General features: G+C 45.7%; 1 protein-coding gene across 2 annotated transcripts in view; it reads left to right on the top strand.

The window, feature by feature from the left end:
- LOC135901439 (beta-hexosaminidase subunit alpha-like) overlaps positions 1–23,433 on the top strand; it is an 86,392-nt gene that overhangs the window by 24,241 nt on the left and 38,718 nt on the right. The window contains exons 1-5 of one of the 2 annotated variants that reach the window (XM_065431245.1): positions 224–1,280; positions 13,789–13,930; positions 15,448–15,769; positions 16,381–16,496; positions 19,565–19,675. In XM_065431245.1, coding sequence (XP_065287317.1) covers positions 13,805–13,930; positions 15,448–15,769; positions 16,381–16,496; positions 19,565–19,675 — 675 coding nt within the window. In that variant the 5' untranslated portion in view covers positions 224–1,280; positions 13,789–13,804. Of the gene's footprint in view, positions 1–223; positions 1,281–13,788; positions 13,931–15,447; positions 15,770–16,380; positions 16,497–19,564; positions 19,676–23,433 lie in introns of those variants that run through there. The other variant, XM_070532536.1, reaches the window with a different exon arrangement.

Here is a 23,433-nt window from a genome sequence, read left to right as displayed (position 1 = left end):
GCGCTCGCTTTTGAATCCGATAAGGCATGATCGGGGTGCGTTCCCCGATCCAGCACCGCAGGCTGATGCTGCTTTGCTGGCTGGGGCAGCACGTACCCTTATGGAGTCTGAAGCACCTGCATCGTCGGAGTCCGCAAGCTCAGCAAAACGTGACCGTCCACGCCAGTACAGCGTAGACTATGTCAGGGAGCGGAAGAGCGCAGCAAACCGGGAGCAGAGGCAGCCAGCGAAATTCACCATCGTCGTCGACTCTCCCAATACACGGCGGGCAGAACGACCAACGGCGCAACAGGGGCCATTCGAAAGCGTGAGGCGGAAGCCGGTCGTCAAGCAAAGCGTCTCCAGAGGCACGAGGACGAAGCCCTTGGACAACGCGAAGCCGAAGCAAAGCGTCGCACCGGACAGCACGAAGCATTATTGCTTTCGCACACGCAACTCATGAGAACTCCTTAGGTGTCCTCGAATTTTTGCGTCCGCTTGCGTATGGTACGGTATGGTAAAACTTTAATGAAGTCCTGCAGATCGTGAGTCTTCACGAAGTGGGCCGCTCCCACGTGGGAACTGGAAGGCCGAGCCTCTCGGCCGCATCGTGGGCTTGCTGGACAGCCCAGAGTTGGTCAGCCAGAAGAGGGCTGCAGAGAACCGCCTCCCATCTCGCCGAGCTGATAGCGATGATAGAGCGTGACCGGGCACACGGCCAGAGCATGTGGTCTAACGTGGCTATTTCTCCACAATCGTGGCAGGTAGCATTATTCTAAGTATCCCGATAGATTTTGTGTAAAAGCGACGGATTGGGATATGTATTCGTTTGTAGTAAACGGAGCGTTAATGCTTGAGCTCTATTGAGGCGCGGATGAGGAACAAAGTAGGTTCTACGGATGAGATAGTAGTGTTTAGTAATCCCGACTCACCAGAGAACAGGGACACGCCCTCCCCTTGCGTAAGTCGAAAGTTACCCGCTTCATTCGCCGCTCTCTCGCACGCGTTTTGAGGTGGAAAGAACTCTGCGCGCTATCGCTCTAAATAAATTACGGATGCCGAGACGCGTTCGCTAACCTCATCAGGCTCTGCACAGTCTCGCACTCGCGACGGGTGCTGCGTTCCCTCCCTCGCACCAACCGCTTCCTCCAGGTCGAGCATCCGTCACGTGCCGACCATATCGCTCTAGCCCGCCACAGACTGGAGTCAATCGGCGAAGCGATAAGTATAATCTGTGCTCGGCAGCAGCCTACGTTTGGGAGGCATTTCTCCCGTCGATTCCAGACCAGACCGGCCGTCGTGTGAGTGCACCAGCCTTTTGTTACTATACACTTACAGCAATGTATAAGAGAAGCTCCTTTCGAGTTACACAAACGAACAGCAACTCAGTTTTCCTCTACATAAAACGAACCACCATAAGCAAAAAAGTACTACTGTGAAACGAATGAAAATGAGCGCCTCATTCTCGTTACTTGTAGGTAATAGCGTCTGCAACACAAAACATTATCTGCGCTGGCGTTTAGAAATTATTGGGACTGTAAGGAGCCATAGTTCTAGCGGATTGAAAGTGCCGGCAATGAGTTCTGTTACTTCCGTAAGCCCACTTTTCCTGATTTGTTCCTATAAATTTAGAAGCAGTGTGCACTTCATAACAAACCATAAATTAATAATGCGTTCTTTAATCGCGTTAGGCGCTAAGTATACCAAAGCAGTATTCTAGGCTCTATATTTAAAGCCAGGTTAATGGAAGCGGACTCCTTGCCTAATCTCACTTACGAAGCGAAAACAAAACGCCATATTTTCTGCTACAATGTGCAACATGAGGTAAAATGTCGTTTTCCTCCAGAAGCGGCATGCTTTCTCCGAAACAGCTGTAGAGGTTACTCGCCTCTCATTTCTCTTTGACGACCGTTGTATTTCTGAGCGTTGTGTAGATTCAGTAAACCTTTCTCGACAGCTTTCAATCATGTTATGCTAATCCTCTGTTTTCGTGTCCGTTTTATTTTTTTTTATTTATTTACAAATACTGTTGTCTCAGTTTCTGAGACATAGCAGGAGTGAGTACAGAGTAACAATAAAAAAAATACAATTTCAAGTACTTTTAACAAAATTCACCAGAATACTAGAAAACATCACCAGAATGCATAATTACGCAATTCTTTTTCAAAATCCTCAGTACCGAGTCTGCGCAGAGACCCATCAAGTTTATTCCATAAATCCACCGTCCGTGGAAAGAAGGAAAACTTAAAAGAATCAATATTCGACCTGAAGGGCACAATGTTCAGGGGATCAGATCGTCGAGTACAGCGTGCTGAAGCTGCAACAAAAGAAATCGGCGCCAGAACACTCAAGCCGGTGTGAACTATCTTATGAAGAAGGATAACGCGATCAGAATTACGCCGATGTTCGAGAGATTGCAGCGTTAAAACGTGTGCATGCGAAGTAGGCGAGAATTGCCGGTCATAGCGACAAAAAATGAACCTGATTGCTTTTTTTTTGGACAGATTCTAACATAGCTATGTCGTGCTTGAGGTGAGGTGACCAAACAACCGATGCATATTCTAGTATGGGCCTGACCAAAGTTTTGTACGCAGTCAATTTGCATTCTCTTGTTGAGTTGCTTAACGTGCGCTGGAGATACCAAAGTTTTCGACGAGCCTTATTGCAGATCATTTCAACATGCTTGCGCCATTTTAAATTTGACGCTAGAGTTACACCGAGGTACTTAAACTCCGTAACATGTATTAGACCGACCCCGTCATTAGTATAAGTAAAAGAAAGGGGTTGTTTCTTGTTTGAAAAGGTCATTGCCACAGTCTTCTTTAAGTTAATAGACATTTGCCAGGTTTCACTCCAGTTACAAAACAATGAAAAAACGTTATTTAGCGCAACCTGATCATGAGCATCAGAGATGGTGTTGTAGATTGCGCAGTCGTCTGCATACATTCTAAGTTTAACTTGAGTATCGCCAATGATTTCTGCTACGTCATTTATGAAAATAATGAACAAAAGCGGCCCCAGCACCGAGCCTTGCGGCACCCCAGATGTAATCTGTACCTCAGACGACTTCGCGTGGTTATACGTAACAAACTGAGAGCGCGACCGTAAGTAATCAGCTATCCAATCAACCAGCTTGCTGTCACCAAAATATGTACGAAGTTTAACTAAAAGCTTAGCATGGCAAACCAAATCGAAGGCCTTAGAATAGTCAATAAATATGGCATCAAGCTGTCCTCGGCTGTTAAGGGAAGATGCAATGTCATGCGTAAATTCAAGCAACTGCGTAACAGTGGAATAGCCAGCACGAAAACCGTGCTGCGATTGGGAAAGAATATTGTTGGCATTTAGGTATTCCACAATGTGCTTGTGAATAATGTGCTCCAAGAGTTTCGAGCTGGTGGAAAGTAAAGATATTGGCCTATAATTCGGTATTATTTGTTTGTTTCCCGATTTGAATACGGGCACGACATTAGCCAATTTCCACAGCCGGGGCACTGTTGTAGAGTCTATTGATTTTTTAAATATTATAGTCAGATAGCTTGCGCACCATTCCGAGTACCTCTTTAGGAACATATTTGGAATGCCATCTGGGCCTGGGCTTTTCGTTACATCAAGTTTTAATATGAGGTTATGTACTCCAGAGGAGGTTACATCAGGATTTGGAAGAGAGGGCAGATTGCGGCACGCGGAAAATGGGGGATTGGTGCCATTATCGGTAGAAAAAACAGATTCGAAGAAGTTGTTGAAGGCGCTGGCTATAGTTTCAGATTGGGAGCAGGATTGGTCATTAACAATAAAGGAAGAAGGTAGAGACGATGCAGGACTAATCGATCTCCAGAACCTAGATGGGTTTTTTTTTCATAAATGTAGCCAATGTATTATTAAAGTAAAAGCTCTTAGCCTCTTGCATTTTCGCTCTTAATTCAGACTTCAACGTGTTGAAGAAAGAAGCATTGTTCTTACACTCGGAACGGCTTCGCTTACGCAGCCGCTTAATGCGACGAGTGAGCTGAATTATCTCCCTATTATACCAAGGGTGTCTTTGGTTCCGTTTAATACATCTTTGGGGCACGTACTTTGACAGGCATTCATGTACAATGTGACAAAATTTAAGGAGCAGCGTGTCTACATTGTGCAGTTCACTACAGTATTGGAAGTCATCAAAAGTTGAGGCTAAAGTGTCAAGTACGGAAGTATCGTCAGCTGCAGAAAAGTTCAAAACGGTTGTGAATGCAGGTCTTAGTCGAGGGCACACTAAGTTCAAGGCAATTTCAACTGCTTTGTGGTCAGATAAGCCTTCGGTGACTTCACATTTAACTCCATGCGATAAGAGTTGTTGGTTTACAATTACAAGGTCTAATATTGAGTTTTCGCGCGTTACAAAATCCACAAGTTGAGTTAACCCAAATGAAATAACCAGGTCGATCAGGGAAGCACAAAGCGCCCTATCACGACCAGTTGGGGTAAGTGTGCTCCAGTTAATGCATGGGAGATTGAAATCCCCTGCTAACAATAGTTTGCAACCACACAACTTGTTACTAATAAGGTACTCATTGATAGCAGGAAAAATATCGTCGGAGTTCGGAGGGCGATAAATAACACCAACAACTATTACAATACTTCTGCTGTATACTTTGCACCAAATAGCCTCAATCAAATACCTTGCCACATCAAATAGTTATTGCGCCTTCGGAAAGTAGGCTCGTCTTTAGCTCGCTTACACTCCTTTGTGTGCGTGCGTGCGTGCGTGCGTGCGTACGTGTTGTCATTATTCAGCTTTATAGTGCAACTAAGCGCTGCAATGTATTGCAGTTGGGTATTTGATGGAAAAATTTCTGACACATTGTACTTTCGCTGCGCACTTTAATTTGGAGCCATGTATAATTAATGAGTTAACGTGTTTGACTGCAGGCCAGAGTCCGATTGCATGGTAGCTACCTTCGTTTTTTTATCGAGTCACCCGCCTTCGTTATATAATCAGCCGCGTTGGTGACTCAAAGGAACGTGGACGTTGACCTTGAACATCCTGTGGAATAAAGCACGTCGCGGAGAGCGCCATTTCTTCTTTAGAAGCACAATAACGCATTTAGTCTCTTTCTTTGCTTTGCTCCAGAACGCAACACTTTCCTGCAAGCTTGCTTATTCCACCATCATAATGCGCATCGAAATTCATGTAGTACATGTTACTGTACGTCCGGCAGCATTTCTTTATCATACTAAACATATGAACAAAATAAAATGAGCAGTCACTTGAGGATGACAGATAGAAAACATATACTTGACGTTTCGGGACCGCTACGGGTCACATATCCACAGTGAATTAATTCGCCGTCAACAAAATACCTTGATGGAATCCCCGTATTATATTACCCACGCGTCAACATCGCATGACAATGTTTCGTCGAAGATTATATTATGCTAAATATATGTGCTCATTTCTTAGATAATATTGCCAGGAACGCTAGGAACGACTATTACTCGTCTATACAGAGCACAAAACTACTGCTATGGTTCTAGAGATCGCTTGTACTCGCGTGTCATTTCGTAAATTATTGTCCTTGTTTTTTTGTTTTTTTATCATGATATAAAACATGTACTTGATGTTTTGGGGACGCTACGGTCAACATGTTCACAATTCATTCTAAACAAGGGACACTGTAGAAGTGCTTTTATACTGATCACGCGACACCATCGGGCGATGAATTCTCATCGAGCAATAGACTATGCTAAATATATGTGCTCATCTGGTAGAAGGATGCTGATGAACAGGGCTGTCTACCCTCCGCAAATGTCATGGCCTAGAAAGGGCTACAAAATAACGACGTGATTATAACCTTTCTAACAGTGTTACATTTAGCAAAGCAGCACGCAACGTTACTATCGCTGTATTTCTCGACATCCAGGTAGAGTTAGATAACGGGACCATGGAGGCTATCTTATATGCTATACAGTTTTTTGCAGGCGGCGGTGGTAAGTACGCATGAATCACAGATTACCTCACTGATCGGTCAATCAGCAAAAGGTGACAGAGCTCCATAGTCCGCACACTTTGCCTCAACGAGTTCAACAGAGTTGTGTTTTAAGTCCTTCTTTTTTAACATTTCCCTCATTGAACTGGAGAAGTGCATTGCCAAGTCGGGCGCAATCTATTTATATGCAGATAACGTCTGTCCTACGGGCAAGATTGTAGACCGCTATCAATTTATTGAAATATTCTTATTTGCAGGTCTAACGATCTTACCAGATAAGTGTGTTGTCATTCATATCACTAAACAGGTCTGGCGTCACACGTAAAAAGCTGCGAACTCTACGATTTGGTATGTGCGGAGTAACAAGTTTCTGGGCGTGACATTCGACAGTCAAATGAAGTGGGCAGTTCTTGCTCGAATATCAAAGGAAAAAAAATGATCATTCGTAAGCATCGTCCGCATACTTTTAGGCAGCACTGGTGGCAACTCCGTCAATACTCTGCTACGCATGTTACGGCTATCTGTGAAGCTCTCCTGCGATACGGCGTTCTTATACTACAGGGAATTTCCCAAACCATCATAAAAGCGTTCACCTGTACGCAAAGCAAAACCTTTGAGGGTGTGCCTCGGCCTATCGAAAAACGCAACTGTAGAAAACCTTGCAGAAAGCAGACGACTATGCTATCCAGTGCTTTTATAGCAGGAGTTTCGTCGAGTTCATATCCGCTGGGTCATAGCGCTGGGTCAGAGTGCCGGGTCATCCACTTGCTGCAAGCAGTGGCCCTGTGGTACGGAGCTTCCTCCCGGTGAATAATCAAAACCCAACGGAGCCACCGTCGAGTATTCCTTCGTGGTCGATTGTCGTTTCAACGACCGGGCTCGTAAAAAGAGAAATACTCCCGGGCCAACGCTGACATATTTTGCTCTAGAGCAGATTAACACAAGCTACAGGGCTCACCGTTATATTACACAGATTGCTCCGTTATTTCTACACCGTCGGATATTAGCGTGTGAAAATCGCCTGCGAGTGTTACCATCTCTGCTGCTCACAGCTACAGCCACAGAACTGGCTGCATTGCGGACAGCTGTAGTTTGCATCATGAGCCATAGAGCTCAAACTTGGGTTATGCGTATCGACTGAACAGCGGCTCTGCAGCCCCTGAATTCACCACGCACGCAGGAACAACTCATCAGGGGCATGAGACGCCTTTGCATCAAAGCCTTCGAAATGCACCACAGCGTTGTGCGGTAGTGGTTATCAGCCCACTGATGCACACAAGGCAACGTCAAGGCTGACCGTGCTGCTAAGGCAGGACGAGACGTTTGAATACAGATGGTCCAGGTACCTGTCACCAGAAAAGACCCGGCGACACTGATATCCGCACACGCGTGGCGTTTACAGCCATCCCTCTGGACAGATGCAAGCCACCAATGCATAACCTTATATATTAGATCGACCCATCTTGTGTTTTATATGCCACGAGGTCTCGACAGGTAAGACTAAACATGCATTCACCGCATCGACTCAGACTACACCGACTACTTATAGTGAAAGTTTTAACTGACGGACTCACCTATGTGCTCTGACTGTAACGCCCCTGAAGCCCCAATGGGCGTCTTGCGCTGGAGTTTGAGGTATAGTAGCGGCGCGGGAAACGACATCTGGGTCGTACCAGCTTGGGTCGTATATATTGAGCGCTGGCTGTGGCGAAGCACGCTTCTAGGCCGAGTTTTGCGTCGATTCGCACTTTTTTGTGCCCTGTTACGAGTGCGAAAAGGCTCGTCACTTCTCACAGACCACGCCGACCATGCTGCGAGCGCGCCGCAGCCTATAGTTTAACGAAAACGGACTCTCCGTGTGCCATGGGACGTAATGCTGGGAGCATAAGGAATCGGTGACGCCGATCCGGAAAGACCTAGCCCAGCCTCGAAAAGGCGTCACCGTCATTACTTCTGCGTCGTGGGCTGCCATGAACAAGAAGGCCTGAATCCCAACATCATATTCTACCGTTTTCCTTCAAGGCCTCACGAAGTGGAGCGTCGGGCGCGCTGCATAGCTGCAGTTCGTCGCGCTGAGTAAGGGAAACTTCGCGCCATGCTGACTGATTCGCCTGTCTTGACGCTTGCTTGATTATGTGCGCTCTAAATTTCAGTCTTTTGCACTGACAGCAGACCGACATAGCAGCAGGCATGGCTGGTAATTCACGATTTGAGACCCGGCCACAGCGACAATTAACAATTCGACCGATGCGAAGTCGTGAAGTGACCAGGTGTTTGCAAATGGGCACAAATGGTCGGGCTCATTCGATGACAATTCACTACTCCAGTACGAGCAGCACAGGCTAAGAGAGTTAAATGCGCTCATCCTTGATATATAAGCCAGCACGTTGAGGCAGCGCAACAAGGCAGTATTGATTGCAGCACATCGATGCTCGCGCTAGAGCGCGATTCGCACGTACGTGCGTGTTCATATACATTGCATCAGTTATTACCAGTTACTAAAAGGGACAGATGGCCGCTACTACAACGCAGGCATAACTACTTGTTTAGCGGCATGCAGTCAACAAAGATTGCAGGAGGCCCGCCGTTTCGCGGCATGTCGAAAGACCGCTGCCGTCGCGGCGCGTACAATCGTGCGCTCGAGCAGTTCGTACAGTCGAGCGCGATTTGAAGGTTATCGCGCGAGCGACAACCAGCCCAGCACTCCAGGCACCTGGCGGCCGGTTTCGGGACAGGAAAAATCATGATTTCGCACTCTTCTCTCCCTCGTTCGCTGTTACATACAAGAACCATCACCCCGCGACAAGCTCATAGCCCTTTCTCTCTATTCTACGCTTTCCATTTGTTGCGATAAAGTGTGGACTTGGTTACCTCGTATCTTCGCGGGCTTAAGCTAATGTTCTTGGTCACCCATTCTTCCTGGCTCAGCAGCAATGACGTTACATAGGCTAGATACAGCTTCGTAACGTCCAATTTCAGATAATACCGAAGAATACGTCGTGCGCCCTGCGATCACTGCCTGTTCGCAGAACCAAAAAAAACAGAAAAAGAAAGAAACTGATAGCCCAGCAGGGAGTGACGGCTGCTGAAGGAACAGCAAAAAGAGTGAGGGAAGCAGGCCTGATACCTCCCTCGCCTCGGCAGAGAATTCTGGGGCATGGCGCTGTTCGCGTTCCCGGTCGACGCTCGCGCGATAACCTTCAAATCGCGCTCGACTGTACATCGCGGCGCGTACCGTCGTGTGCTCCAGCAGTTCCGTACACATGATGTCTGCTTATCGCTGCTGTGGATTCATTTATAGCACGCATATTCTCGCGTTTGTGCGCTTGAATCTAGCAGCTAGCGTGCAAACCTTACCTGTAGTTCCACTTCGTACGCGACTCGCTTCACTTGCGATTGACACCGTGCTAAAACTTCGCCGCCTAATTCTTGAACGGCGTACACGTATTCGGCACTGCATAATTTCTTGCCTTTACGCAGCGTGCCACCCCTGAAAAAAATCTTCGGCGCCCGATATTCGCTGCAGGCCGTGCTACAACACAATCGAAAGTGGCGGGTCTATATTGTAAACGCGCTTCCCGAAGCAGACGACCGAGCTTGGTACGACCCATTTTAGGATAGAGGGCGCTTTTTAGCACCTTTTTCGCAGCGCCCCCTGGGCAATGCAAGAGCCCCATTGGCGAGCAAGGTAATTTTGGCGATTACTGCCTCTACATGTCAGAGAGACGGCCTTTGCAGGCAGCGCTACACCTGCAACGGGACTCGAGCTTTGAACTTCGGCACATTATCGGCGCGTAGCGACGCCCCACCTGCGCGATGCGCACCACTTACGCACCACGAAAGCGGCGCTGCTGATGTTCGTGGGGCCACAAGCCTTAACGTAACTTTGTAAATATCTCTATAGTGTGTATGTGTGCGTGTGTGACTGGAGGTGCAGTGTATTTTTTATCATTGTATATCATAATCATTACCCAGCAGCTGGAGTAGCATGTTAAGCCATCAGTCAGGCTAACAGCTCCATTATATCAACAAAGCTTGTGTATTGATCTAATTTGTTAGATAATATTGCCATGAACGCAGAGAACGACTATTATTAGTTCAAAAGGAGCAGGAATGCGCCAGTATTGTTCTATAGATACCTTATATTACCATGTGGCTTCTGAAATCATCGACTTTTTTTTTTTTTACGAGCAAGTGTAACTGTCGAGCTAGTGAAATCGGCGAATGTATGTTTCAATCCGCGAAGGCAGGGAATCAGGAAGGCGCCTGGAGGTGAATAGAATCCCACGCCGGTGTGAAGGAGCGCGCTGAGCGTGCAGCAAAGTAGCGCCACCTAGAGGAAAGTGTAGGTAATGTTGAGTGAAGCTGGAATGGACAAACGAAGTGAAGTGAGGCGGAGGAGGAATGTAGGTGGAGGGGCGAAGCCTGGAAGCGTAATACAGAGCAGAATGTATCGATTGCGATAGAAAATTAGTAAGACAACTACACGAAGTAAGGTTAGTAGCTTTACCGGCAGTATAAACTTCCAAAGATTCGATTAATGCTCACCAGGCCGACCCCAAACCGATTTCGGTCTGTCGACTGTCGTTGACAGCGTTTTTTGCTTCGTGTTGGTGCCTCTGTCACACTGTACCTACGCTGACATTCTGCTGATGGTCGGCCGAGAGCTTGGTGTCGGTACAGTGCGACAGAGGCGCTGACACGAGCGTAAAAAACGCTGTTGCCGACAGTCGGCAGACCGAAATTGCTGGGGGGTCGGCCTAGTGTGAGTGAGCCTTTACTTACCAAATTAGCAGGCCCGATGCCAACGCGCACAATCAAACATCAACACCTCGATGGCCGCCAACACTCGCTGTCAAAACGCCGCCATGAGGAAGCAAGGCAGCAACATCAGCAAGCGAAGTGACGTCTGTGCTGGCTAACGCTTCAACGCAAACTCAGCGGCGAGAACAGAGCGCCCATGTCACTATGAGTCGGTACACTCCGCACATCGCTTTCAAGGCAATGCGCGCGTGCAAGCAGAATACGCAGTTGCTGGCAGACTACCATCTTCCCCCTCCCTCTCCTCCTCCCGGGACCATGCACGCGATGGAACACAGCGTGCCGCCTCTCCGCTTTCCTCTTCTGCGCAAGCGAGATTTTACTGGGATCGTCGCTCACCATCGCACGCTTTCACTCGCACAAACAGCATACGGCGCGCGGTGACGATGTCATCGCCCTTGGACTTTATACAGAACATCGAGGCGACGACGACGGCAGAAATGCGCCCGGAGTGCCTATGTAATTGCTGTCGGAGCTATATAGGAATGGCACCCATACGGTTGCTCGTAACCCGCGTTCGCGAAGTGAAACGTCACTGTAATTTTTTCGGGGGTTAATATGACGCCAAGGCTGAAGCCGCATATAGGCGTGTATTAGCCGTTTTTTGTTAGACATCACTACAAGTTAATGCGGGCCCGCGGAGACGAAAATGCAGAGAAAGTAAACGCTGATTAATGACAGCCAAGGCGATCCATATAAGCAGTGGCCGCGTTTAGATGCGTAATAATTCGCGTGCAATGACCAGTGTGTGCTAATAGATAACAAGCCTTACTTGCCCAGATTATGGTAGTGAGTAGGTTAACGCGGTATGTTCAAAGTGAACTCTAATATAGCTTAAAGGGCATAACGTAAATATTTTTTAAAGTAGTGCTACTTGGCAGTTGTGTGGGCGAAAACTATGGCTGCTCTACACATTAGAAGGAGTAGGACGGCAAGAAAACGCGGCTGCGAGACGTATTGGGTGAGCTTGGACAACGGTAGTTGGAAAACCTTCAGCGAGATGACTTGCACTGCATTCAATGGAGATGATATGACAGACGTGCCATGCTATAGCTGGATCATAATATAGGCGCCGCAGGGGAAGACTCCGCAATAATTTTGTCCACCTGTAGCCTTTTCCAACCTTTTTAATGAGTAGTATTACCAAAATAAGCGTATGTTATATACGGCTTCGGCTTGCTTTAGCTGCTGTTGAGGCTGTTTTGCACATGCGTTGAGGGAAGAGTAATGTTTATATATATGTATGCATATGTGTATGACCGTGGCCCGGTATTGAAACTTACCCATTACAGGGGGAGAATGAGAATTGTAAGCTCGTTGTGTGCGTGCTTGACAGCCGTCAGCAGGTATGGCGTCAAGACGACTCATTGTCCGCGGAAACATTATGCGCATTGGTGCAAAACATTCTATGCGTCAGTCGAAAACTCTCTACGAACGGGGCTACGTGCCTACCTCAGCACAAGAAGAAGTTACAGATCAGCTGTACGTTGGTGTTATACATAAAGTGAAAGCAATAAGCACCCATAACACCCAAGTACTTCAACACTCGTAGACCAGTGCTCGGAATACTAGGACCAAACACCGAGGAGAGGAAACACGAGTAAGATGTAGCAGACACAGACAAGAGGAGAACAGAAGGCTGTACGTCAATAGAATGTGGAATGTGAAATACAAGACGACGTGTGTATCTGCATGTATATACGTTAACTTCAGTTCCATACACATACGCAAACACTACTCTTACCTCAACGCATGTGCAAAACAGCTTCAACAGCAGCAAAAGCAAGCCGAATCCGTATATAACGCTACGCTTATTTTGGATCATTATCGTTCGGGAAAGTACTGCTATTTTTTTTTCTTTGCGTACGCCTATACTAAAACTATACGAATGTCTTTCCATTTCATCTTCGTCGGAATTTAACTGCGGCAGCAGGCGCAGCCATTCTTGCGCAAGCTGCACCCTTTCATTCACAGTGTGCTTATGTAAAAACACAGTTAGCAACAGCGAAAAAGGCTTGCGCGGCATATGCAGCACAGTCACAGCGTAAGCTGGAGGAGTGCCTTCGTAGGAGCTCCATTTTCGGCAGGCCGCGCTACAGGGTTCGTACCTTGCGAAGAAGCGCCATAGCATGCATCGAAGAGTAAACACAGGTGTCGACAGTAAGCCGCGCACGTGTCACATTCACTGACCCGTGGCACGATATTAAGCGGTTTATGATAATTTATTTGCGTCCGCTTTGAAGCACGGCGATCACAAAAAGTCACCTAGCCTGCTTGAGCTGACCAGGTCCAGCTACATGCAACAGCTACGTGCAGATGCTACATGTTGACGCTACGTGACGCGCATGTCACATCGCGTATGCAACTGATTGTGATGATCATGTTTTATTGGCATCCCCTTTGAAACAGGGCGGTGACAAACAATTAACTAGCCTGATGATTTAATCAGTTATGCCATATATGTTTTGCATTCTTGGATTTTTTATACATAGCAGCATGCATTTGCACCGTCATGCGGTAAGACCCGGATGCCCAGACACCTACACCAGGCATAACGCCCTGTCGCGGGCCAGTCCCGCTGCGGCCGACCTTGTCCATCCATCGCATGCTCGAGAGCAGCACAATAGCAGTGCGCAAGCACCCCATAACGTGGTATTTTTTCATATTTCACGGTCTTTCTTTGGAACGCGGAAAAAAGTACCACGTGAGATATTTCGTGTTGGAAACAATTTATTGAGAGGTTTCTCAAGGTACTCTACAACTTTGCATATCATACTTGGGGTCTGCAGCCAATACTTAAAAAGTTGATTATCTAAACAAAACTAATCCGTGAGTTAAGGGGGAAATAAAAAAAATTGTCTGAGTAACTCTATGCCAGTGCCAACATTATGCATTTGGTTCAACTCGCGTCCGCGGTGCCTTTCATTTTTAAAGCTTTGGCTCAGTTATGTGGAATAAACTGTGTAATATAGCCCAGTAGCGAGGCAGCTTAAACAAACGGGTCTCACTGTTTGCCCAGGACAAGTGTGGTCACGATGACGTTCCGCTGCTGCATTCCTTCGGCATTGCTTCTGTTGGTTCTGGCATGTTGCTCGGCCTTCGCTACGACATGGATGTATGGAGTTCCCACGGAGTCTGACCAGTCCTGGAGGCCCCGCGTGGTAAGTGAGTGCGTGATGAAAAAAAAAAGATGCTAATAAAACATTAAAACTGGACAGAGGTTCACAGGAAGGCGGAGATATGAAGGAATCAAGCAACTTTTCGATAAGGGGGCTTGTATTCGTCCGGTCAGCAAGTGGTTGATGTGGTCAGCAAGTGGTCAGCAAGTTGATGACCTGAAGGAGCCAAGTCACCTTGTGAAATCAGTGGCTACAGGGACATTACTTTTTCGACCAATTTTGATCACTTTGAATCAATCAGAAGCGCTGGGCTGAAATATTGGTGCACTGTGCCTTTTTAATCATTCACAAAAGCCAAACAACTGATTTACGTGCCCGGCTGTAATATGTGGAGCTAACCTAATACTTAAAATTAGCATCGTTCAATCTATGCATGTCCTTTTTTGCAAGTGTAATATATTTTGTATGGCTGAAGAAATACGAAACTAATTCACTAATGGACGAATTTAGGTTTGTTTTACGCATGGAGCAAGAGGATGATGTCTCGAGTGCTTCTATTGACGACTTCCGTTCAGTGCAACAATTTTTCACGACGAAAGGTTGCGAGCGGGAAACTTTTCCCACTCTGAAAAGCTGCTGAGGGCTGCCTGTTTCACTGCTGGCAATAATGGCCTGTTCGTTCATTGATCTGACTATGTGCCCAATCGATAGTGATATTTAACGCTGTAGTGTGATGTCGTATTCAGATAAATGCATTGGGTAGCTAGCTGTCTCAGTGCTTTATCTGGCGTGCACTAGTTTGAACGTCATTTTAAGGTGCGCGTAGTATGCTACAAGGAAGGAAATGCACCAATGCTGCAGGCACTCTACAAAGCCGTGCACGAAGAAAATATGTACCCCATTTCTTCCGCAATACGGTTTTTTAATGTTGACAATATATTCATTCTGCAAATATGTTTACATAGAGCTTTATTACCGCAGCTTAAAGCCAACACAAGAAATCAGCTTGATCAAGGGTTATTGAAGAATGATTGCGACAAAAATAAACAAGCTACAAGTCGCGTTAAAATGCAATTCCTGTATTAAAGGTTTAGTGTGCTTGGAAGACCAAATATCCTTATAGCTTGAATATTTATTATATTCTTGTCATGGAATCATAATGTAGTATGTCTGCCCCCAGAATGCTTGGGAGGTCTGGACAAACATTTAGTAGGCACAGATCAAGAAAAGCGTCAGCTAAGATATAACCACCAGGAGGCGCGTAGTATTTTTTTAAAAGTTATCTGAGGTTCCTTTTCAATTTGTTAATTTATTCCGGTTTCCTATATATTAGCGCGGAATATTTAGGATGTTCATTAATATCTACGCTGGCACTGCTCGCTATCTGAATTGTTTCAATTTTGCACTTCAGCAGTGGTACCTAATTTTGAGGATGCCGGAAAATGCGTGTACGAGTGTAACTTCATGTGAAGCGGAGAGCGGAATGTTCATGTTGGCAAAATTGCACTTGTATGCTACCTTTCTTGATTGAATGTGGGCTTAATCACGATCCTATGCAGGTCGTTCCGACACGCGGCGAGGTATGGCCTCGGCCCGTGAACCAGACCAAGAGCCAAAATACTCTCTCTGTGGACGCAAGCACGTTCTCGTTCCAATACGATGGCCCCTGCTTCGTGGTGCAGCAGGCAATCAGGCGCTATCGCCGTGACATTTTATTCCAAAACTGCACGAAACCCAGCACATCGGGAGTGGCCGAACGGGCTCACGCTCACCACGCTGTGAATCCCCACACTCCCCCATCTGATGGTCGCCTCGACGTTCTGCGAGTGATGGTGCTTAGTGAGTGCGCGGACCTCCCGGACACCCACATGGATGAAAGCTGTAAGTACGAATTCTTACTCCTGGCAGCTCCCTCAGAAAGAGGCTGCTTCGCCGAATGAGTCACTAGTTGCCTCGTGTAGCATGGATAGTCCAACAGGTGGCGGGAAACGCCTTGTACGTTGCGGCCACTAATAAAACACATAATAACGTTCCCAAAATGGATTCACCTAAGCGGTCGTTCAGAAGCGAAGCTGTCAAAATAATGGTTTCGGCTGGACATCCGAGGTGCACACTTCGTGCTCTGCCAGCGATATTAAATTGTACAGCGGTAAGCGTCGCCGAACTGCCAGGTAGCGAAAATCTTGCCGGACCATGTTTTTAGTCGCTGCTGTCCGTCGACATTATTAAACGCTGCCGCTTCTGGTCGTGCAAGTATCTTCCGCAAAACGGTGCCATCGTCTACTTACGTCGCCTTCGGCACTACCAACCAAACATGACAACATGCTGCGTTAAGCGAATTCAACTCGCTTGTATTCAAGCAGAGGATGTTTGGGGTGATAAAAGAAAATAATATAAAGAAATTAGGTAGGCTAGGTTAGTCAGCACGTGGAGTATAAGCGTTTAGTGGAAATCGTTCAGGGTAATAGATACACAATGTTTTCATTTTTCAGACACACTTTCTTTATCATCTGTTGACAAGTCTTTCATCGCTGCTCGAACCGTTTGGGGCGCGCTGAGAGGACTGGAAACCTTTAGCCAGCTTTTCTATTCACCCGATGGAGTGTCGGTAAGTTGCACAAAGTGAAGATGCCGTGTCTCATCGCCTGCTCGCTTGAACCGAAAAGCAATAGATCATTCGCCGAAGGGACGAATGAAAAACGCATATGTGATTTTGAGACATTCACAACTTTCAATACCTAGCTACACAACTATGTCGCTTGTTCCACGAAGTCAGTCCTAACATATTTAAAAATTTTATAATCTCAGGCAAACACAAGGGAGGGCCAATAACTCTGTTTGTTTATTTGGAATAGTATGAAAGGGGAATTATGTTTACCTCTCATTATCGATTTGCGTAAATGTTGGACCATGGGGCCTTTGTGAATGATGGTGGCATGGTAATATTCGCTTGTACAATACGACAAGCACGAGGAAATATATAACTAATCAACCCCTGTTCGTGTCCTTCACCATTAGCTATCAGCGGCAATTTCAGCAGTGAAGTTGGGGTGCAGTGTCCAGCCGCGTGAATGCGAGGTTTGGACAAGCACGTATGAAAAAAAGGGAAAATAAAAAACTATCTTCAATACAATCGCAGTCGAAGCTTCCAACAATAACAACAACAGAAAACAAAACAAAACACGCGGCGATCCAACGTGACATTGGGATGTAAATGACGCGAATCTGACGCGTGTTAGCAGCAGTAGCGAATCAAGCAAGCACATCCTCACTGCCATTAGCTGCTAGCTGCTTGCATCAAGAAGACGAATGCGATGTATCATGCTTGTCGAGGAAAAACTCATGAGAGGATTAAGCACAAAAAAAAATAATTAATGTCGGTGTTAACGCGATTAGCACTGAAGCAATATAGTGACACAGGGCTACTCTCTCCCACTTCACACTTCAGACCCTGTGCCACCTAGCTGTGAAGCCGCGAAGTCTGCGCATGGGGTGGGTTCGATTGCGTCGAGAACCCGACACATTTTAAAGGAACTTTTTTTTTGTCATTGAAGTTTGCCAAATGCGCTGTGGCACATCCTCGCTTACGTTAGGTTTCGTCAAAGAAACTCGCTGACATACCCAATGCTCGATGTTGGCAGTAATAGGTTTCATTTAACAGTGGCACATACCCAATACCACATGCCTATTGACCAAGTTGATCTGACGGTTCATTTCGAAAGGCGTTTAATTAGCATAAAAGCGCCAATGTGCTACAGATTAGACCGTGGACTACCCACTCCATGTGCCCCAAGTTTGTGGGAAACAGATAGATAGATAGATAGATAGATAGATAGATAGATAGATAGATAGATAGATAGATAGATAGATAGATAGATAGATAGATAGATAGATAGATAGATAGATAGATAGATAGATAGATAGATAGATAGATAGATAGATAGATAGATAGATAGATAGATAGATAGATAGATAGATGGATGGATGAATGGGTGGATGGATGGATGGATGGATGGATGGACGGACGGACGGACGGACGGACGGACGGACGGACGGACGGACGGACGGACGGATGGATGGATGGATGGATGGATGGATGGATGGATGGATGGATGGATGGATGGATGGACGGACGGACGGACGGCCAGACAGACGGCCAGACAGATAGATAGATGGCCAGATAGATAGATAGATGGCCAGATAGATAGATAGATAGATAGATAGATAGATAGATAGATAGATAGATAGATAGATAGATAGATAGATAGATAGATAGATAGATAGATAGATAGATAGATAGATAGATAGATAGATAGATAGATAGATAGATAGATAGATAGATAGATAGATAGATAGATAGATATCGTTTCAAGAATGCTGAATGCATTGAAGTACGACGCCTAAGTACCTAAACACACCTGACCCATTGTGCCGCAGGTGCACATTCATGATGGAGAATTGGCCAAGAAGGGGCAGGTACCAAGTGACCCCATTTCTTTTTTTTTTTTGCCTGGCCTGAGAGAAGCCATCCGCGAATTATCCAATGAGAAATCTACCGGGTAACCGAATTGGTCTATTGCTATCATTATAACCAGCAGCAGCAGCATATTTTTATGTGCAGTGCAGGACGTAGGCCTTTTCCAGCGACCTCCAATTACCCCTGTCTTGCGCTGGCTGATTTCAAGTTGCGCCTACAAATTTCCTTATTCCATCACCCACCTATATAATTTTCTGCCGTCCTTGAGTGAGCTTCCCTTCCCTTGACACAGAATATCTAAACTGTGTAAAAATAACGAACTAGGATCTCGGCTACCCCCGTTTCCTCTGTGATCAACACTGCTCTTTTCCTGTCTCTTAACTTCACCTATAACACTATTTGTTTCATCGTTATTTGCGCAGTCCTTAACTTGCTCTCAGACTTCTTTATTAACCTCCAGGTTTCTTTCCCATATGTTAGCACTGGTAGAACACAACGATTGTAGACTTCCCTTTTAAACGGCACAGGTAAACACAGGTGTGTATTTGATTTAGATAAACTTACTCCTGCACAGATTCTAGGAGCCGGCTGCCGATCACGAATCTATGTTCCCTCGTCAAGCTATTCAGCATTATCTTTGTCTTCTCCGTTTTATTGTATATTTATACACACACACACACACACACACACACATATATATATATATATATATATATATATATATATATATATATATATATATATATATATATATATATATATCAAGCGAGGAAGATACGACGAACGCCAAACCGACGACAGGAAGAAAAGAAACTAGCTCCTGAATAAAAGAACAGAGTGGACATTGAAGTTCCCAAACTATTAGACAACGATTTTAAGAATGGGATGCAAGAGTAGCATACAATATCGTGGTCATTAAAGCTTTAGAGCGTTATTAGTTCGAAGAATTTAAATGACAAATAGCCCAACGTTTTTCTTTTGGAGCTTTGTTTCTTGGCCCTATTCTTCAAACAAGTATACTTACTGACTTGAGACATGTCTGAGCACAGTAGGGCCAAAATTAGTCGCCCTACCTAGCATGCAGGGTAAAGAAGCAGTCAGGTGTGAATAACAGGTCATTGTTCAAATAAGATTCCGCTGTGTAAATTATACGTCGCGGAAGAATTCCTCGTCAACAAAATACTGATTTAACATTTCAGTGGGTCGTGAATGAGACGGTGATCTACGACGAGCCGAGATTTCCGCACCGTGGCTTGCTGATCGATTCGTCGCGACACTTCCTGCCACTGGAGTCGATAATGGACACGTTGGTGAGTTGGCATAATTGTTGCGCAGCACTAATTAAGGGCGAATTTTCTTCTGGCTTCCTCGAATTTGCTCTCTGTAGCAACCACATGCAAAAAAGAATCAGATAATTGCATTGATAAGTAGTAATAACGACATTAAGGGTGCTCAGGTGCACATGTGGCTGTATTATTGTGAAGAAAGCTGGAGCGCACGAAACACACGCGACTGAGAACAAGCGTTCACTCGCTACTCGCCGCTCAGGTCGACAGCCGAACACTCACTGCTTGTGTTGGTAATTGTGCTTGATGTTAAAACATGAAAGAAAATTAGTAAGCTTTCGTGTTTGTCTCTCAGTGAGGGATTGCTACTTTTGTTACGGTATAGCATACTCACTGAGACGACGCATGCTGCATGAACACAGTTCTTCCCGCAAGCAGGGGCCATATGGGGCAAAATTGGTTACGTCCTGCACCATGCCGGCGCTGAAAGGGCCACGCCAGCAGAGCGCGATAACAAGTCATTCAAGCGGCTGAAAATAATGCGTGCAGGTAGAAACATCTGACTAATAGCCCGGTGCTCTCCTGTTTTAACGAGGAATGGGGAGGCGCCATACAAGACTACGGGAAAATATATTCTTTGGGTTGCGGTCCATAGCAGAACAGGAGAAAAGGACACAGAAGCACACACGATTGGCTGCTCCACGATAAAAATGAATGCATGAAAAGCTAGAAAGGAAATAACTTAGCACAGATTGAATGAATGAATGAATGAATGAATGAATGAATGAATGAATGAATGAATGAATGAATGAATGAATGAATGAATAAAAAGCAATTTTTATTTTTCACTTAACAATAAAGGAGAGTGAGGAAAAAGCCGCAATGAGACGCGTTGAAAACCCTCAACCCACTGGCAACATAGGATATTGGTGGATTATTTTGTTCTTCGGTCATTCTTTCTGTGTTATATGCCCGTCGTGTCACATTGCGTGATTACGTGCCCCTGTTTCGGCTGCGCTGCAGCACAAAGAATGTTCTAACAAAACAGCCCACAAACTTTGCAAAATGCGAAACAGGAGGTACACAAGAATGATCAATGAAGACGGCTCATTTGCATCGAACAGCGGCTTTAATGCAAACAGAATGTGTGTATATACATGCGACCAGCTTTCCGACCTTCGCCACTGCTACGTGCACATATTGAAAAATGTAACAGTTTACACTCACTTTAGCACACGTTAAAGAGGACGAAGACGAAAACCTATGCGCTCACGAGAGATTCAATAAATGACTTCACATTCTCGCTTGAATGCATTGTTAATTCCTATTTCTTGTTTTCTCCCACAAAAAGTCGCGGGTTCTAATGCCTTAATTAACAATATCTAAATATCCATGCCTTAATTAACGTCGCCCCAATTAACATCAAAGATTGCACTTTGGACCATCACTGGTGACACCATCAATATTCATGGCATTGATTTTCGGTTCCATAACGACGGACGGTCAATTTTTTAACAACGCCGGATAATGGATTGTTCAACCCATGAGCCACCTAATGCTTTTGCCTTAAAATATTTTGCTTGTAGGATATTTGAAGTTTAGGACACACACATTCCTCGTGCTCGTTTTACATTCTATGCATAAAATATTTTTAGTCATGGTACGTTCTTGAACACACTTAGGAGATCCGTGGTAAAATTCACACAGTTGTTCGTTCCTAAGTGCTCTAGTTCATTGGCCGCCCGGCTTCACTGATATAGTATGTCGAGCACCATGACTGGCTCGAATTTTCTCCTAAAAATAATTCTATCTTGACAGCTTTCTGTGAATACAAGCCCTGGTTTGTATGAACGAGGCGTAAGTTCACTTTACTAACAGTGGTTGATCTGATACCGCCCAGATTCCTTTTATCTTTCTGTAATTAATTACTCAAACGTTTCGATTCAACATAACAGCGTGACTTTGTAGCAATAGCCATGCCTTACAGCATTTTTAAACAAGGATACGAGCGTCCTCCCCTCGAGCCGACTGCCTGAAGTGGCTACAGCGATGTTTCTATTTGGCGACAATTCAGTTGAAAAGACCCATTTAATTAACCTGTATGCTTCGCTGAAGTTCGCACATCAGGGACCTCGGCACAGTTATAACGCCGACAGAGAAGGCGTTGATTTGAACTATGAATACATTTTCCTATGCAAATCACAAGAGTGACCCCTTCTTCAGGTTTCACCGATGCATGATTCGACCGTGGTTCGACGCCCCGAGCGCGCCCCGATGCTTGACATAATACCAGTGGCCACTGGCGCGTCATCTGCGTCAGCTCCATCATGACGCAGATGGCTCTTAGAGCTGAACGAAACACCTTGGCAAAAGTGCCTGAGACCATTTAAATATGTATATCGCTATGATTTTGCTCTATTAACTGGTTGAGTTTCTACGGCGGAATTTCGCACCGATATTGTTGCAATAGATACATAGTGTGAAACAGACAGGACACGTTTCACGTGTGTTTGCCCTCGGTCTTCTCACTTCTTGGACAATGTTTCGTGCTTTATAGCACAGACATTTGTAGCGTTCCTAACTAGAACGGCAACAGAAATGACATAATCTAAGTGAGACGGGTGTCGTCCGTCATTTTATTCCAACTTCTTCCTTCTCACTTCTCCCCTAGCACCTTCCTTCGTCTTCTTTCATGCGTCCAGCGCAGACCGCTTCACTCTTCCGGATTTCTTTTAATTACACCTCCTGGGGTAATACTTGAATACGTTTCCAATAGCGGCGCACTCCGTTTGGCCCGAGGCTCCGGCGTACCAGACATTCTTCAATATTCCATGCTGGCATGCAGTCTTAATAACTTGAAATGGTCCGCAATATTTTGAATTTGAGGGCACAGCTCCTTTCCTTACAAGGACATAGTCTCCAGGCTGTATGTCCGGTATCTCGCTACTGTGCCTTTTATCAAAGTTTCGCTTCATGCGGCGCTTGTAGATCTCCTGTTCTTTGACAGTTTTCCTTACTTCCGCAAGTTCGAGGTTCTCTAGGAGACCTAGCTCACGATCTGCAGGAAGTATGGGCGCTGTGCCTGAAGTTACAAAATGAGGGCTGCAGCCTAAACTCGTGGTGTATGATCTGTTGTGATGCTTCACAGCGGCCTCGAGACAGCACTTCCAGCCACCGGCAAAGTCTGGATACATCTTCAGATACTGTTTGATGTCTCGTATGGCACGTTCCGCTAGGCCGTTTGCTGCCGGGTGGTATGGAGAAGAATACTTTATCATGATGCCGTGCTCCTGGGCCCACTTTGATAATTTGGCACTCCGAAAAGCCGGCCCGTTGTCGCAGACGAGCGTCTTTGTGTGTTTAAAACACTCAGCTTTGAGGAGGTCTATTACGCTGTTTGCGTCTTCTTTGCCAGCTTTAGCCGCAATCGTCCGTGTGCACTCATCTATGGAGAGCAAGAAAGCTTGCGTTCGCTTGACTCCTTCCCCCTTCTTTTTGAGCTCCGCGAAGTCCAAATGAATTACTTCGAACGGGATGCTTGAATATTCAGGGTTTGTCATAACGTCTGTCGATTGCTTGAATTTAACTTTGTTCACCTGGCAGAGGTGGCATGTGCGGATGTAATGGCTGATGTCGTTTTTCATGCCCGGCCATGTGAATCTCATGAGCAATTTCTTATAAGTGCGCCAGAAGCCATCATGTCCACCCGATTCAGGGGTGTCGTGGTAAAGATGAAGAATCCTTGGAATCATAGTTGGTGGTACGTGATACCTTCCATTGAT

This window comes from Dermacentor albipictus, chromosome 1 (assembly GCF_038994185.2).
Source record: "Dermacentor albipictus isolate Rhodes 1998 colony chromosome 1, USDA_Dalb.pri_finalv2, whole genome shotgun sequence".
Lineage (NCBI taxonomy): Eukaryota > Metazoa > Arthropoda > Arachnida > Ixodida > Ixodidae > Dermacentor > Dermacentor albipictus.
This window is presented reverse-complemented; position numbering and strand designations above follow the sequence as displayed.